Below are 17,041 nucleotides of genomic sequence, written 5' to 3'. Positions count from 1 at the left end.
CTGAGGGGGGAATTCATTAAGAATGAACAGTGCATGCTGAAAGCAGGTGTATTTACACATATTGTTTGCATTGCTTTGGCACCTGATTCACTGAAGGAATTATGCAAATTGGGAAACTGTGCAAACAAAGTCTATGTGCAATTAGCATGCATAATTCCATAATTTCATATTAAGCCATGTGGGATGTGGACATAATAATACAGCTTGGTTAGACTACATTGTTTTTGCTTGGTGAACAAAGTGCAGATTTACACAAAGGTGAACTCAAAAGGGATTTTAGCTAAATTAATTAGCATTTAGCATGGATGCATGAAATTGATTGAAATAAGGGTAAAAAAATTGTAATATAACCATAACAAAGTTCTTATAATACTGTATAAGAACTTTGCATTCATCTCAGAATCCTGAAAAAAATATTTTCCATAAAAAATATTAAAGGTTTTTATGTTGACCTTTGTACAAGATGTAATATGTATTATATATAGATCAAACTTTAGTTACTCTACTCAAAACATTTGCATGCATCTTAGCACTTCGTTTTCTGAGTGCACAGACATCAAGTATGTAAACAGAAGCAGTCAGACCATGTTTCCCATACAGATCATCTCATCTAAGACACAAATAAAACAAAGCTTCTCTTAATGTTGCGTACATTTGTCAATCAGCCATTACCAATTGGGAATTCTTTAAATTCATATTTGTATTCAACATTTGTTCCTTCATTTGAGGTATTTAAAAAGCACAGCTGTTGTCAACTGTGAAGCAAGAAATAATTATTTGTTGAGCATCAAATGAACATATCAGACATCAAACATTTAAAAATAGCTTACTTATTATTTAAAAGGCCAATATTTTTCTAGGTTAACAGTGTCAAAGATCTCCGTATTCTGCTTGAGGAAGATCTGTCTTCTCACTATGGAGACAATAAGATGTCTGCATCGGAGGAACAACCACTCAACCCAGCACCCAAAGAGCACAACCTGCCAGAAAAGAGCAGCTCTCAGGTGAGTTAAAGCTGACTCTTTACAGGAAACCAACATGTTTGGATTTGGATTTCCTCATAGAATTTCTGTATAAATGTTATTAATTTGTATCTCCTGTTGCCCTCAGCAGCCCTGTGGATTCGGCAGTACTCTGTCGGACCTGAAGGTGGCGTTACAGGATCTGAGCGGTGAGCTGCGTGAGGAGCGTCAGAGTTCACAGGAGTTAACGCAGCAGTTTGCCCGGGCTAAAGCATCATGGGAAGTTGAACGAATGGAACTCAAGAGTATTATCACTCAGGTGAGTGTTATGCTGCAAGACTTTTGCCAAGGAAACTCCTGCAAAAATATTTTTTTTTTTTGCATTGAAGGAACTAGCTTGAATATTGACTTTTAAATTGTCAACAGTAAATGACTTGTGCAGATGACTATGCCAGTAGAACTCAGTTGGAGATTTCCCTATGAAATCAGTGATTGGAGAGAAATTGTAGCAAATGAAGATAACATAGCTGAACTAGATGTTAAAGTTTGAAGACAAACTTTATGGTGGCTTGAGAAAGAACTTTATGGTTGGCCTGTTGGAAGTAGTTTATTAAGTTTGAAAAAGTATCAAGTTTGCTAAAAGAATGTTTAAGATCCCTGAAGTCAACAATGTAACCACTTTAAAGACTGAAACAAGCCAGTAAAAAGCTTTAAAGTTGGCCCCTGGTAATAGCATGAATTAGCATGATTCTAGCATGAATTAGCTTGATTCTAACAAATTGTCATGTTGTTAGCATGTTCTTAACATAAATTAGCATGTTACTAGCATGTTTCTAGCATGAATTAGCATGTTGTTGGCATGGTTCCAACATAAATTAGCATGTTTCTGACACAAATTACCATGGTGTTAGCATGATTCTTGTATGAAATAACATGTAACTAACATTGTTCTAGCATGAATTAGCATGTTATTGATTACCATGTTGTTAGCATAATTCCAATATGAATTAGCATGGTGTTAGCATCTTTCTAGCATAAATTACAATATTGGAATATTGCTGTTTCTAGCATGAATTAGCATGCAACTATCATGATTGTAGGATGAATTAACATGTTTTTATCATGTTTCTAACATTAATTAGCATGTTGTTAACATGATTCTAGCTCAGATTAACAAATTGTTAGCATGTTTCTAACATTGATTTGCATTAACAGTACATTAACAGTTGTTAACATTAATCCAACACAAATTACCATGTTGTCAGCATGATTCAATCATGAATAAGCATGTTGTTATGGTGATTCTACCAGCATGTTGTTAGCATGATTTTAGCATGAATTAGCATGTTGGTAGCATGAATTAGCATGTAGCTAGCATGATTTTAACACGAATTACCATGTTGTTAGCCTGATTCTAGCATGAATTGGCATGTTGTTAGAATGTTTCTAGCACGAGTTAGTATGTTGAGAGCATAATTTTAGCACAATATAGCATATTGTTAGCATGATTTTATCATGAATCGGCATGTTTCTAGCATGAATTAGCATGTGCTAGCATGACTATCATGCCACTAGCATATTGCTAGCATATTTCTAGCAAGATAAGTATGTTAGAATGATTAGCATGTGTAAGAAAGCTAGTCACAGTCTATGGGACAGTTGCTAGGGTGTTGTAAGTGGTTGTTAGGGTGTGGCTAGTAAGTTTAAAGGCCATCAGTGATTGGCTGCTGGTTAGACTGAGTTGAATGACAGTCTGATTCAGAGTTGTGAGCTCACAAGGGTTGATCCAATGTTTAGTCAATGACAGTCTTTTACAATGGAAGTCTATGGGACAGTTGCTAGGGTGCTGCAATTGGTTGCTAGGGAGTGGCTAGGAACTTAAAAGGTCATCAGGCTGCTGGCTAGACTGAGTTAAATTAGGCCATTTTTAAGTCTGTAGGACAGTCTGATGCAGAGTTATGAGCTCCCAAAGTTTAACCCAATGTTAAGTCAGTGAGAATTTTCTGGGTCATTTTTCGGAAAACCGAAAGTCTGATCAGTTGGAAAAGATACAGCAACCAGAGTCAGACCAGTTTGAAGGTTTGACGAGAGAATGTAGTTTGAAAGGCTTAGGAGGAGATACACTTTAAAATTAGTCTCAGAAGAAGAATTTTAAGTGAGATAACAGTATAGTGGCTTTCTCAAGCCATCATAACTATTATATGGCCCAAAATAGTATCTATAATTTATACAGCTAAAATAGTACATTTTCAGTACAGGTCTTTTAGTTTAGTATGCATGTGTACTAAGCAAATACATCAGTGTTATAACCTCTGCACATGCACAACTTCATTTGAATTTTCTTTTGTTTAAATCTTCATTTTAATGAATCGATAACAAAACCGCAAGTTGATGAGACATTTTTTACATCAACTGAAACAGAATATTGAGTAAGGGGTGGGGCTTTCTTTCTGCACATCATTCCCTCATAGCAAACTAACGGTAAGAGGGGCGTGGTTAAGAATATTGTAGCTAAAGCTGTCAAACTGACGTCAACAGAGAAGAACTGTCAGTCCATACATGGAAGCAAATAGTCAGACTTTGATTGAAGATTACCAGTACAATCTTTTTTTAGGGATTAACTTGCACAGATTACTTAAGAATAACAATGTGTGCTAGCAAAATAAACATTGTTTATTTTGATTTCATTCATTCATTCATTTTCTTGTCGGCTTAGTCCCTTTATTAATCTGGGGTCGCCACAGCGGAATGAACCGCAAACTTATCCAGCATTTTTTTTACACAGCGGATGCCCTTCCAGCCACAACCCATCTCTGGGAAACATCCACACACACTCATTCACACTCATACACTATGGACAATTAAGCCTACCCAATTCACCTGTACCGCATGTCTTTAGACTGTGGGGGAAACCGGAGCACCCAGAGGAAACCCACACGAACGCAGGGAGAACATGCAAACTCCACACAGAAATGCCAACTGACCCAGCCAAGGCTCGAACCAGCGACCTTCTTGCTGTGAGGCGACAGCACTATCTACTGCGCCACTGCGTCACCTATTTTGATTTCACACAGACATTAAATCATAAAATTGATCTTTTAGTCTGTTCTGTTTCAGTTGATATGTAAATAACACTTTAGTAGACATTAGCTCATCTCTCAACTTTCAATTTTATTAGGAAATTGAAATAATAAATACTGTTTTGATGTACTTTGATGCGTGACAGATCACTGTATTGAAGTGCAAGTAGACATGATTGATTTCTGCTTACTACTAGTTATAGCACCAAATAAACATGAAAGAACATGTAATTTCTCATATAATCGCAGACACAAATAGTAACTATTTGTTTAGTAAACACAAAAAGAAGCAATTTTATGTTTAGTTCTCCCCTTAAGTATTTAAAAAGTACCGAAAAAGGTCTGATTTACAGAGTACTAGTAGAGTACTTTGTTGAGTGCAGAAATTCTCTATAAAATACACCATGGCTTGTTGTAACACAATAAAATCTGAAAGAGTCCACAGAGGTGAATCATTTTATAGGTACTTTGCACTGTAGCTGTGAAGTAATTACTTTAGCATTGATCTCACAGGGTAATTTAACTCGTGCACCCAGGACTATAGCCTTTGATTTAACAAACACTGATTACAGTAATTCCTCTTGGGAGATACATTGCGAACACCTCCGGCAGAAGAACACTCAAGCCAGAGCAATTCCTATGATTTGTTTGCTGTCCGACAGGCTGGATTTGACCTCTAGTGTTGTTATTTGGTATGCTGTTGTGTCTGCGGTGTCGGCCGCAATGTGGCTTTTCAATGGGGAGCTGAGGGAGAGTGTTTGTTGCTGGTTGTGATGGTGAAAGATGAGTTTAATATCTCTGCTCTGAGACACATTCACGACTGCAGTCTTCTTAATGGGTTAATTAATGAGATGAGGGAGGAATAGGACTCAGAGATGGTTAGCGGATCAGTCTGATAAACTAAGACAGAAGGAAATGTGAAAAACTAATAGGGAAACAAAGTAGAGATGCTCTGAAAAATGAATTAAAGCTGTTTTCAATGGGCAAAATAAGTGTTGCTTAAATGAACATTTCTCAGATTCATCACAAAGTGTGTATAGCACCTCCTATGCAGCAATCACAGTGAGCTTTGCTACTTTTTACATAAATTAACATCACAAAAGTCATTTAACATTCATTAACTTGTTTGTCAGCAAGAAAATAATGTATTTAAGAAAACAGCATTTTGCTACAGACACACACACACACATTTATGTATATATGAGTGTATTGTAAGTAGAGATGGGTACCAAAACTCTGTACTTTATCGGTACCTGTGCTGAATTGTAAAAGAAAGAGGTATCGATAATTTCTGATATTAATGGATCTGCTGTCGCTACTGGAGAATTATTGCTAACTAAACGTTACCTACAGTAGCATAATTTAACTGACTGACATGAGAAATGTTTGTTTTGTTCTGCCTGATAGTACAACGGCGAGTATGTCAAGTATAGACCATTTTAATGTGGTAATGCCATTAGCCCTTCAACATTTCCTGCTTGATATCATAATATTTCATAACTGTAACAAGAGGCAATTCAATCATATCTTCACCTTAAAACAGCAATCATAACATTATTTACCAATATGTCGAACTTTTTGGATTCTCGGAAGCTATGGGAATTAAAAATGTAAAACAGGAAATACATTAGGACCATTGTTATTGTTAACATATATAGCCTTCACAGTTTTTGGTTGTGAGTGCTCACTCGGCAGAGGCTTGTGCTGCAGACACTCGCCAAGCACACACACATAACTAAATGGTCAAGAGTATGGTTTAGTTTCCCAAGTGGACAACGGCAATGCTCATTGCAAAAAACACAAGTTGTTTTCTTGTAAAAGCAGAAACACAAGCAATCTGGCATGTTTCAGAAGTGCATTACCTGCAGATAGAGAAATGCAAAGTTACGACTGTTTGGCTACTAACATTACATCATCCACATCCTCAGGTTCGTATGCTAGCAGTCAATCACATGAGATCTCTCTAGTATAATATTAATAGTTTAATAAACACACACATTTAGTTACATTAAAAATAGTATTTTTTCAGCAGTAGCCTAAAGAATCTTAAACATTAAAAATGCTTTTACATCACTGTATTTACAAATATACTGTAAATAATTCTAGGTTACACACAATTCCTTCATGTTGTACCAACACAAATTGATTAGGTTTACTTAATTGGTTTTACAAATTTACAGTAAGTAGATTGAACAAAACAATTAAGTTAATTTAGTTATGTTAATGCTATTAAGTTGATTCAGCTCATTTCAAAAATAAGTAGTTTGAACAAGCAGCAAAAATATTTTTGAGTGTAGATGAATAATAAAAATAAACTATGCTTATTAAGAAATTATTTTTAAAAATAGCTTATTTTTACATTGCAAGAAGCTCCAAAACTGTATTAATTTTAATCTCAAACACAGTTAACTCATTTATGTGAATGTGATTTTACATTAAAAACTAATAATAAAATAAAGTGTTGTTCATTCTGTTCATTCTCATTAAAAAACACTACATAAAGTACAGATAAGAGAACCGTTAAAGTACCGAACCGATAAGTGGTATCAACAAAAGCAACAATACCATTTTAACGATACCCATGCATGTCTAATTGTAAATATACGATATACAGCCAACCTCAGGAGGATATTCCCAACGAAACACTGGAGAATATCAAATGGTGGCTGATCAACAATTTTCAAATTGCTAATTTCAATGCAAACATACAAGAGTAGATAATATTCCATTATATCCATTATATTCTCCAATTTTTATTCTTTGTTGTTTTTATTTCTCCTGCTTGTATTTGGTTTCTTTTACTGTAGTTTATGTAAAGCACTTTGAATTACCATGTGCTATATAAATAAACTTGCCTCGGCTATGGACCATTTTGAAGGATGTAAACAATAACAATGGACCTAACGTATTTTAAATTCTTTTGTTTCAATAGCTTCTGAAAATCCCAAAAGGTCCATATATTGATATATAATGTTGTTCTAGCGGTTTTAATGTAAGGTATGATTGAATTGACTCTTGTGACAGTTATGAATTAGTTTGACAACTAGAAGGAAATGTTCATGGGCCAATGACCACATTGAAATGGTCTATATATCTTAGGTAAAATGTACAATATATTGTACACATTATACGGTGGCACATGCATTTTTAGAATGCATGGACTCTGAAATTAGATACAATCAAAAATGGATTTTCTGGAAAACTGTTTGGATGCTCATTATTTAAGCCAACGTGTTTTGTGCCGCAAATAGAGCAGAAATTGCGTTGCAGCTTTAAATCAAGTGTGTATCCTGTAGATGTCTTCATCAGCGCATACAGAGGCAGGCATGCAATCTGTTGTGTTCAGATTAGCCAAAATACACTCTCCTCCCTTCATTGTTGCAAAGGTTATGGCCAAAAAAAAAAAAGCATACACATAAATTGCACCCAAAGCAAAAAGCCTTTAGACTCCCCAGAGAAGCTAATGACACTAATGCACCGCTTTCACCATTACTCGTCTAATAGGTCAATATTACACAGCTCCTTTCCTCCCTGCCACTCCTCCTTTTTATGCGCACTTCCTTTGTTTTTCTAAGACTGTGGTTCAGAGAATAAGCCAAGTGATAAAGCAAGAGATGTGGGATTTTACGCTCTAGAATGAGCTTTTAATTCTATGGCACTGTTAACAGCCTGTCACAGAAAATGAGTTATCACTGTATTAACAGATCAGGTTATCGATAACATTATTGCTGCTAACATAATTTTATAAAACCTTCAGTTGTTTCTGCACATTGTAATCTATTTTTAATTAATAATGTGAGTCAAAGGTGAATGAAATAAATCAAAAATAAACAAGCCCCAAAGCCAAGTCAACAAATATAAGCATTTCAGGATCATTTTTCTTTGCTATAATCAATCGGGTTTATGAAGAGGAATCTGAAACTAATATTTTTTGCCCTCTTTAATAAGCCGCATCAACCCATTAACCTCTTATTGCAATCCAAAGCAAAACTCATTAGGCATCATCACTGGGAGAAGCCAGTCACTGATTGTCTGATGAGTTCCCAGCAGGCTGTGTGTTTTAATAACCTGACTCGCATACCCTCGTGAAATTCATGAGTTCTAAAGATTTGCGGCTCCAACTGAGAGAGCAGGAGGAATTTATATGAGAACGGGGAGAGGAGTAGCCTGGCTTCATAATTACCATTGCTACTTACAAATTTTTTTGAATGAGCCTTGTTTGAAGCTGTTGTAAAACTGCCAATACAATATATAGAACTGATGTTGTTTACTGTAAACAGTCCGTGGTTATGTGTCTGTGTATGTTATATTTGAAGAACTGTCTATTTCCCACACATTTAACTGCATTTTGACCTCCTTGTGAAATGGCAAATGATATCAATAAACTAGCCTTGATCTCAGGACTCTGCTATGAGTGCATATGCATACTATGGTCATTTCTGCTTGTAAGATATCAAGCATTCTTTTTTTGTCTCAGTCTCTAATTTGTACTTCATCTTTGTCATCAGCTGGAGGGTAAGCTTGGGAAGGCGTCTGTGGCTGGGGGTGAAAAGGATTCTCCAGATCTTAAGGAGGCACTAAAAAAGGAGCGAGAGGAGCATCAACATCTACTGGCGGACTCTTATGCTGCTGTGATGGACCTTACCAAACAACTGCAGATCAGTGAGAAGAACTGGAGCCGAGAGCGGCTTGAGCTTTTGGAGCACTTCAACCAGGAAAGAAGTCAATGGGATCAGCGGGTACGCGATGCCCAGAGCAAAGGCGCACAGGTAGAATGTCATATTGTGGTTGTTAGGATTTATTTGCTCAAATGAAATTTCTGTTATTGCTTATTTACTTTCATGCTTTTTTTCATGCTTAAGTTTAATGTACTTTCTATTGAGAAAAAAAAAGACGTCAAGTCTTTTGTTATTTCTAAAATAAATATGTTTCTTCAGTAGAACACACAAGTGTTCAAATAATAATAATAATAATAATAATAATAATATATACACTCACTTTATTAGGTACACTAATTACTAATTACTAGTTCTGGTTTGGACCCACTTTTGTCTTCAAAACTGCCTTAATCCTTCGTGGCATAGATTCAGCAAGAGACTGGATATTCCTCAGAGATTTTGCATGAGAGATTTACACAACCACCACCAGCCTGAACCATTTATTCAAGGTATTCTGACCCTACCATCTGAACGTTGCAGCAGAAATCGAGATTCAGAACACAGAACTGCCTCTTACTGGATATTTTCTCTTTTTTGGACTAGTCTCTGTAAACCCTAGAGATGGTTGTGCGTGAAAATCCTAGTAAATTAGTAGTTTTGAAATACTCAGACCAGCCCGTCTTGCACTAACAACCATGCCATGTTCAAAGTCACTTAAATCACCGTTCTTCCCCATTCTGATGTTCAGTTAGAACTGCAGCAGATCATCTTGACTATGTCTACATGCCTAAATGCATTAAGCTGCTGCCATGTAATTGGCTGATTAGAAATTTTTGCGCTAACAAGCAGTTTGTCAGGTGTACCTATTAAAGTGGCCGGTGAGTGTATATTTATATTATATATTTTTTCACCATTGCTGGGCAATCACATAAAACCTTATATCCAAAAATAAATAAATATATTTTCTCAAATGTATGCACGCGTGTGCATTTAAATATACTTATTAAATATGTTTAGTAAACACACATATATTATATAAATACAAACATTTATTTTTGGATGCAGTTAATCTTGATTTATTTTTTAGGTTTAGGACTAATGGTGTACTCACACTATGCTATCCGAACCGTGCCCAGGCCAGTTTCCCAGTTCGTTTGAGAAGTGTGAGTGCTCTGAATCGGGCTCAGGCACGGTTCATTTGGCCGGCCCTGGCCCGGTTGGAAGAGGTGTGCTTGAGCGCGATACGCTAGTAGTGTGAGTGCAAATCGCTCCTGAGCCTGAAACTGAAGACAAGACATGACTTTTACGGGACTGTTTCATACGGATTTATTAATCATTCTTACTATTCAATGAACACGAACTGTTGTAGATTATTAAAGACGCAAATCCCTTACTGCACAACAGCTGCACCATTAGCAAACCTCAGAATACCTGCAGCATGAGGACTTTATGATCATTCATGAGCATCAAAAGTGGCTGATCTGTTCAGCGAAAAATTTAACTGTGTGTCACTGCATATCAAACAACTAAATCGATATAACTAAAGAAATCTCCACTGTGCTTAGCAAGAGCACTTCTTACTGAACAGTGCATCATCGATGACTTAAGCGTGCTCAGACCCGAATGCGATGTTAGTGCGGACCGTTGGGGGAGTCGGGAGGGGGGACAAGTGTGCTTCAGCCCCAGTTCAAGACAACTGTCCTTATAGTGTGAGTACTCACTAATACTTTATTAGGATAAGCAAGGTTGGAGAGAGTAGGGGGTAGGGATCGGGAAAGGTCTGCCAAAAGACTCAAACCCTGGACACAGAGAGTGTTATGGCACTAAAGCAAACACTGCGCAGACAGAATTTACTTTTAGTGAACAGTCATTTTTATGGCCTGGGAAGCCTGGCAGGCCTTTGATTTCATTTCTGTTTCCAGAATTTAAAAAAATTCATTACCTGAAATTTTTTACTTTCATGTTTTTCTGAGTCCCTTTAATCCTGTTGTTTTATTTGGGTCTTTGAGGATGTCATCGTGACATACTTTGTGCATATTTTATCCCCACACTTCCTTCACTGACTCAGGGCTCCCCTCACATAATTGGCGGATATGACAGTATCTCTAAACATTTCCGCAGAGCGCCTGCAGACAGACTCTCTGTATATTGCATCACTTATCTGGAATTGTTGGTTTTGCATATATATGCGGCTGTGTATTCTGTCTGTAGTCCAGCTGGAAAGAAGCCTGAGACAGTGCGGTCAGTGTGTCTGTGCTAACTGCACTGCAAGTAATGAGGCTGGAAAAACAAATGGGACTATAGTTTTATTTCCTTCTTTCTCCTACTCTGTGTCTCTTGTCACAAATCAGGCTCAGGGCTCTAATGTCTTTGTTTCATTTAACATCCTGAATGGAAAACTCTAATACCATGCCTCACTGAGAGAAATTGGGTCATTTTCTTAGACGTGATGAACCATACCACAATCATTAGTCCCACAGAAGAACCTAGCTGTTTTGAATGACCTCATTTCCTAAAGAGAATATTGGCTGACTCAGTAATGCCACATAAATGAATGGGTGTATTGTGACAGGATGTGGCCATGACATGCTGTAAAATACTAAAATAGATAATTTCTCTTCCAGTCTCTTCATGACAAAACTTCAGAGAAAGAAGCCTTAGCCGATGTAGTCGTGGGTAGTTCAGCAATGCAAAGGTAAAATTACTTCCATACAAAATAATCTGCATTCCCATTTAATCAGGCATTATTATTTTATAATCTTTTCCAATCTCTTACAACAGGACCAAATCAATCTCCACCCTCACTGAATTGAAGAGTCTGCTAGACACCAGTCTATTCCTTCATAGTCACAAGGTCATTGGGGAGCCAGAGGTCACTGTGGCACAGCACCAATCTGCTGCTCCTGCTTCTATTCTGGCTTGCACTGACTTAAGTGATCTCAACAATAAGAACTGGAAGTACCTGACCAGTGATTCAGCAATACTGGAGAAGGGTGACCAGTTTAAGACTTGGGACTGCCCAAGCACCAACTCTAACAGCAGCTTCCCAGGGCTGGAGCTGAACAAGGAGTACATTCAGAGAAGCTACACTGCTCCAGATAAGACGGGCATTCGCATCTATTACAGTCCTCCGACAGTGAGAAGAATGGAGAGGAGGCCAGTCAAAGAAAACACCAAGCAGGATTACCAGCAAGGACTATCATCTAGGGATTCAGCAATGATAGATTCATCTGGTCAGATTGCTGCATCTGCACCATTATTGACCACTTCCCCATCTGCATATGAGCAGTGGTTGAGTTCACTTTCACAACAGCACAGAGATCTGCTTGAAGGGCGGACAGGAGGTTCTGCACCTTTCCATGGATTAGAGATTTCAGGCAACCTTAGTGATGACATGAAGGAGATGACCAATTGTGTGCGACAGGCCATTCGTTCCAGTTCCCTGGAAAGGAAATGCAGCAAAGATACAGGGAGCCAGACAGTTGGGATTTGTAGTACAGGAACGCAGACAGCACAGTTTGTCAGCATTGGCATGCAGACCGATATACCCATCTCAACAGCAAGAGGCCTTCAAGGGAAAGCATGGTCTCCTCGTCCATCCACCTCACTTGCATCTGCACGTTCTCGACAGATCTCTTCATCTTTGGACAAAGTCCACAGTCGCATAGATAGACCATGTTGCTCTCCCAAATATGGCTCACCTAAGCTCACACGCAGGGTTTCTACTTCCTCCTCCAAACTCGAGACCTCATCAACATCTTCAAGGGATCGCAGTGTCTGGAATCTGCATAACCGCTCTGGATCTCAAAATGGTTCTGCCTGGGCTCGTTCTACCACCACTCGTGATAGCCCAGTGCTTAGTGGACTCAATGATGGCTTGACCAGTCTCTTCAGTGTGGTGGAACACTCTGGAAGTGTTGAATCATTGTGGAAAGCAGATACTTGTCCTGGGAGGCAAGCTGCCGGTAAACCGTCTTGTCCTAGTATTGGCGTTGGTTTGGGAGAAGCGGGAGCTCAGAAGTACGGAGTGGTCCAGGAATTTCTTCGTAATGTTTGTGGCAGGACAACATCAGTGAGCACAATGGATGAACCCAAGCCTGAATGCATGCCTGGATCTTTGATCAGCACAGATAACATCACAAAGATAGTCAATAAGCGGTTTATGAAAACACAAAGAGATGAACTGGTAGCCACAGGAAAGGATGCAATGAGCTCAAGCTCCAGTACCGTGGAGGTGAGACAATCTAATTCAAGTTACAGTATCACCACTCTTGATTTAGATGATTGTTTAATCATAAACAACTGATTGTTCAAACCCCCCTTCCTCCAAAGAATGGATCAAGTTCATGTCTTAAAGAGTCTTAAAGAAATAAACTTTTCTTTTCACAGGATTCAGTTTGTGACTGCAATTCACAAACTGTCACTACCTGTTTTGCCCGCCACTCTCGCTCTACCACACGACATACTCATGGCCAGTGCAAGCATCGAGTGCAGGAGTCATCCATGGGAACCGAAGAACGAGTCAATATGATTAATGAGAGGGAATGAGGCAGCTTCCTCTGACACCTCCCAAAATATATACAAAGAAAACAACTGTCAACACACACCCCACACACACTGCCACACAAATCCACTGCCACATAAGTACACCAACACATACAGACACACCCTTAAACAAACCTACGTATATACTTCATACCTTCAAAACATGACTTCAGGGTTACAACAATAGGATCTTGTAGAGTTACTGCATTTGGAGAGTTTCCAAACCAGACCTCAGTGTAACCAGCACACTTTAATGCCAAGGAAGGGGAGAGTGTTTACCTCCACAATTCCACTGTCAGCCAGCCAGATTTCTCATTGTAAGTCCTTTGTTCCAGAGTAAACCAGCCAGCCCTGCCTTTAAAGTCTACCATTCTACAGTCGTCCAGTCAGACTTTACCTTAAACTCTGTCATTCCGTTTTTCATCATCCAGCCAACAGGACAGCATAGCCAAACTCAAGTTGACACCAGGTCTTATTGAAGTCATGTAGATATAAAGGGAACGCACAGCATGCAAATGAACTACAAAAAAACCTAGAACCTCAAAATGGCCTTCAGTAAGAGTAACACTATCCCTCACAACTGCCGACTGGCCCTTACTCTAGTCTACAGATAGTATTGCTTGAATAGCTGTAAAATTATCCCATAACCAGCCCATGATGGTCTCGAACTCAGCTTTTTCGAAAATTTTCAATGGACTCCTTTTGCCTTTGGTGGTCATGAAGAAAGTTTCCAGGAAATCCTATGTGGTCTCAAGTTTGGTTTTGAGTTCACATCTCTACAGACAATCATAAACCAGCAAACCTTCTTTCAACCTCTGTTCTGCAACTACTATGGACCATGTTAAATTTTCCAACCAGACAAAATATGAAACTTTTCAACCCTGGATTTCTCTAAAAAAGGACTGAATGATATGATTAATCATACTGCGTTATGAAGCTGTCCTTTTACAAACTTGATATTCTTATTATGCTGTCTGAAGATGTCTACGAAAAGCACGTTGGTAGCTGTAGAGTAGGAGGATAGCAGTTGTTATGTTTGCTTTGGTACTTTGTACTGTACAAAAGTGTTTGGACATTAGAGCACTAACATGTAAATCTTCATTCCTTGGCTAAGATGTTGTCATAAATTTTAAAGTGTATTGATTATTTTTATTCCTACCCCCTGGTTATGGAAGACATGTTCCTTGGTGTATCTTCTGCAATTGTTTTCATTGTCTACCTCTTCATCCCTCATCATCATGCTAAAATAAACCTAATGGGTCTTAGTTATGGTAAACACCAATTTTAATTTGATGTTAAATGAAAACCTATTGAGTCCCAGCTGGGTCAGTTGGCATTTCTGTGTGGAGTTTGGATGTTCTCCACATGTTCGTCTGTGTTTCCTCTGGGTGCTCCGGTTTCCCGCACAGTCCAAAGACATGTTCTGTAGGTGAATTGAATGAACTAAATTGGCTGTATTGTGTGTGTGTAAATGTGAGAGTGTATTGGTGTTTCCCAGTACTGGGTTGCAGCTCGAAGGGCATCCACTGCGTAAAACGTATGCTGGATAAATTGTTGGTTCAATCCACTAATGAATAAAGGGACTAAGCCGAAGCAAAATGAATGAATGAAAACCTAGTAAACTTAGATCACGCTCTTAAATACCTTGGGGTGTTCCTTTGAGCCCAATATTCTGCAAAGATTGTCGGCTACTAATCAATTGTGGTGGATGCATAGTGGCTTAAAGTGGGCGCTCTCGAGCAACTTTCTAAAATGAGACACCATGTGGTCTATAAGTGTGGCACGATGGAAAAGGGCAAACTACACCTCAATCCCTCAAAGCCTCAGTCGTGCCAAATTAAATTGTCGCTTACCATGACTAAAACCCATAATCCTATTTTCCAGAACACATTTGAAAGCCTCACATAATACGAATTATGCAGATATCACATATATAAACAGATATGTTTAATACTGAAACACTGAATGCTAATTAATTGCCCACAGTGAGATTTTGAGATTAGAGAGATTTTATCAGATAATCCCAAATGTAATCCATAAGCAGACCGTTTGTTCATGTAGCTATGCAGTTACTGTAATACGAGTGTGTGCCTCCCTGTAGCTGCTCCTGCATAAGTACGTCGAGTACGTTTGTAATGTGTTTTTTCTCCAATCTCTCGTTGGAGTGGTGCTGCAGAAACTGAAGTCTAGCCTTTTGATGGTGCTTTTCCTAGCTTTGATGACAGTACATTAGAGGAAACTTTTTTGTATGCATTTCTCGAGCCACACGGATTTGTTGAGTCAGCTCTTTTATAAATCGGGCATTAGTAAAGTTTCAGAATATCACATTTCTCAATTGTCTGGCTAAAAAAACACGGGCAGATAATAAAAACCCAGCCTATTATGTCCCAAACAATGTCTCCTTACAGCCTTTGCCATATGTCCCACAGCTACCTCTTAACTCGAAACTGTATCTTGCATTACATTTAACCCGTTCATGTATCATTTTGAAGGTCACTAGAGTGCCTTTTTAAAAATTCAAACAAGATATCTGTTTTTAGAGAAAAATAGATGTTTTCAGAAGTCTGCTGTTAGCTAATGACTCCCTCTTTTTCTTGAAAAGTATGAAAATCAGACAATGTCTGTATTGCTAACGTTACATGAACTGCAAATTGATTATATAGTGAATACTGTAATTGATTATAGAAGCCAAAATACATTTTGAGGACATTTACAAGTGAAATCTGCTAATTTAATGTAACTCCGACCTATCTTTATAAGCCATTCTAACCTGTTTGAATGTTTCCTGAGTCTGAAGTTGCTCACTTACCCATATCAGACAAACGGTGTACTGTTCCTTCAAGTGTCCCTTAGCCGTTTAGTCTTGATGTTATTCACTCTTCTGAGTTTGGTCACATGATCTCTGAAAAAACAGAGGGAATGACCTTAGTTCAGGAGATTTTCATTTGAGCGCTCCCAAAGTCATAGCATCAAATTCTGAAGTCTTAAACCAGGGGTGCCCAAACTCGGTCCTGGAGGGCCGGTGTCCTGCAGATTTTAGCTCCAACTTGCCTCAACACACCTGCATGGATATTTATAGAAAGCCTAGTAAGAGCTTGATTAGCTAGCTCAGGTGTGTCTGATTGGGGTTGGAACTAAACTTTGCAGGACACCTGCCCTCCAGGACTGAGTTTAGACACCATAGGTCTCAAACTGGATTCCTGGAGGGTCACAAACACAGCTGATCCAACTAATAAAGGTGTTCAAGACTAAACAGGTGTGTGTTGGAGGTGGTTGGAGCTAAACTCTGCAGAGCTGTGGCCCTCCAGGGATTGAGTTTGAGACTATTGGCTTAAACCAAACCCACGGATGGTTTGCTGGTTCTTCAAATTTAGTAGAACAATCTAAATGATGCTAATTTGATTTGAAACAGAAGTTTGCATGGGAGCAGCTCTCTGATTGGCCTTCCCATTCACAATAATGGTCTCCCATCACTATTGTGTCATCACATTATCCTGTTTTAAAGCCTAGCAATATATAAAACACCCTGTCGCTTGTTGTCAATATCGTTTGCTAAATTATTATAAAGATGTGTATATTTGTTTTTGTTTTTTTGTTTTCCATTTGAAGTCTTTTGAATGAAAAAGATGACATCAGATGGACATTGAGGAACCATCTTAAATGTTTTAACCTGAAGTCAAATATACTGTAAATAAACACAGTTTTTACTCTTTCTATCCTCGTGTAGGAAACGTTGAATGTCTCTGCCAACTTTAAGCTTGAATTCTGTACTTTTCCTCACCTGAATTTAAACATG

At 38.3% G+C, this 17,041-nt stretch overlaps 1 protein-coding gene across 2 annotated transcripts in view; it reads left to right on the top strand.

The window, feature by feature from the left end:
• Positions 1-16,452, top strand: part of soga1 (suppressor of glucose, autophagy associated 1) — an 82,729-nt gene extending 66,277 nt beyond the window's left edge. The window contains exons 9-14 of one of the 2 annotated variants that reach the window (XM_056448668.1): positions 861-1,004; positions 1,114-1,281; positions 8,551-8,811; positions 11,325-11,395; positions 11,482-12,934; positions 13,090-16,452. In XM_056448668.1, the coding sequence (XP_056304643.1) occupies positions 861-1,004; positions 1,114-1,281; positions 8,551-8,811; positions 11,325-11,395; positions 11,482-12,934; positions 13,090-13,248 (2,256 nt within the window). In that variant the 3' untranslated portion in view covers positions 13,249-16,452. Of the gene's footprint in view, positions 1-860; positions 1,005-1,110; positions 1,282-8,550; positions 8,812-11,324; positions 11,396-11,481; positions 12,935-13,089 lie in introns of both variants that reach the window. The other variant, XM_056448667.1, reaches the window with a different exon arrangement.
• The last annotated feature ends 589 nt before the right edge of the window (positions 16,453-17,041 follow it).

This window comes from Danio aesculapii, chromosome 23 (genome assembly GCF_903798145.1).
Source record: "Danio aesculapii chromosome 23, fDanAes4.1, whole genome shotgun sequence".
Lineage (NCBI taxonomy): Eukaryota > Metazoa > Chordata > Actinopteri > Cypriniformes > Danionidae > Danio > Danio aesculapii.
The sequence above is the reverse complement of the archived record's forward strand: the minus strand, read 5'-3'. Positions and strand labels throughout refer to the sequence as shown.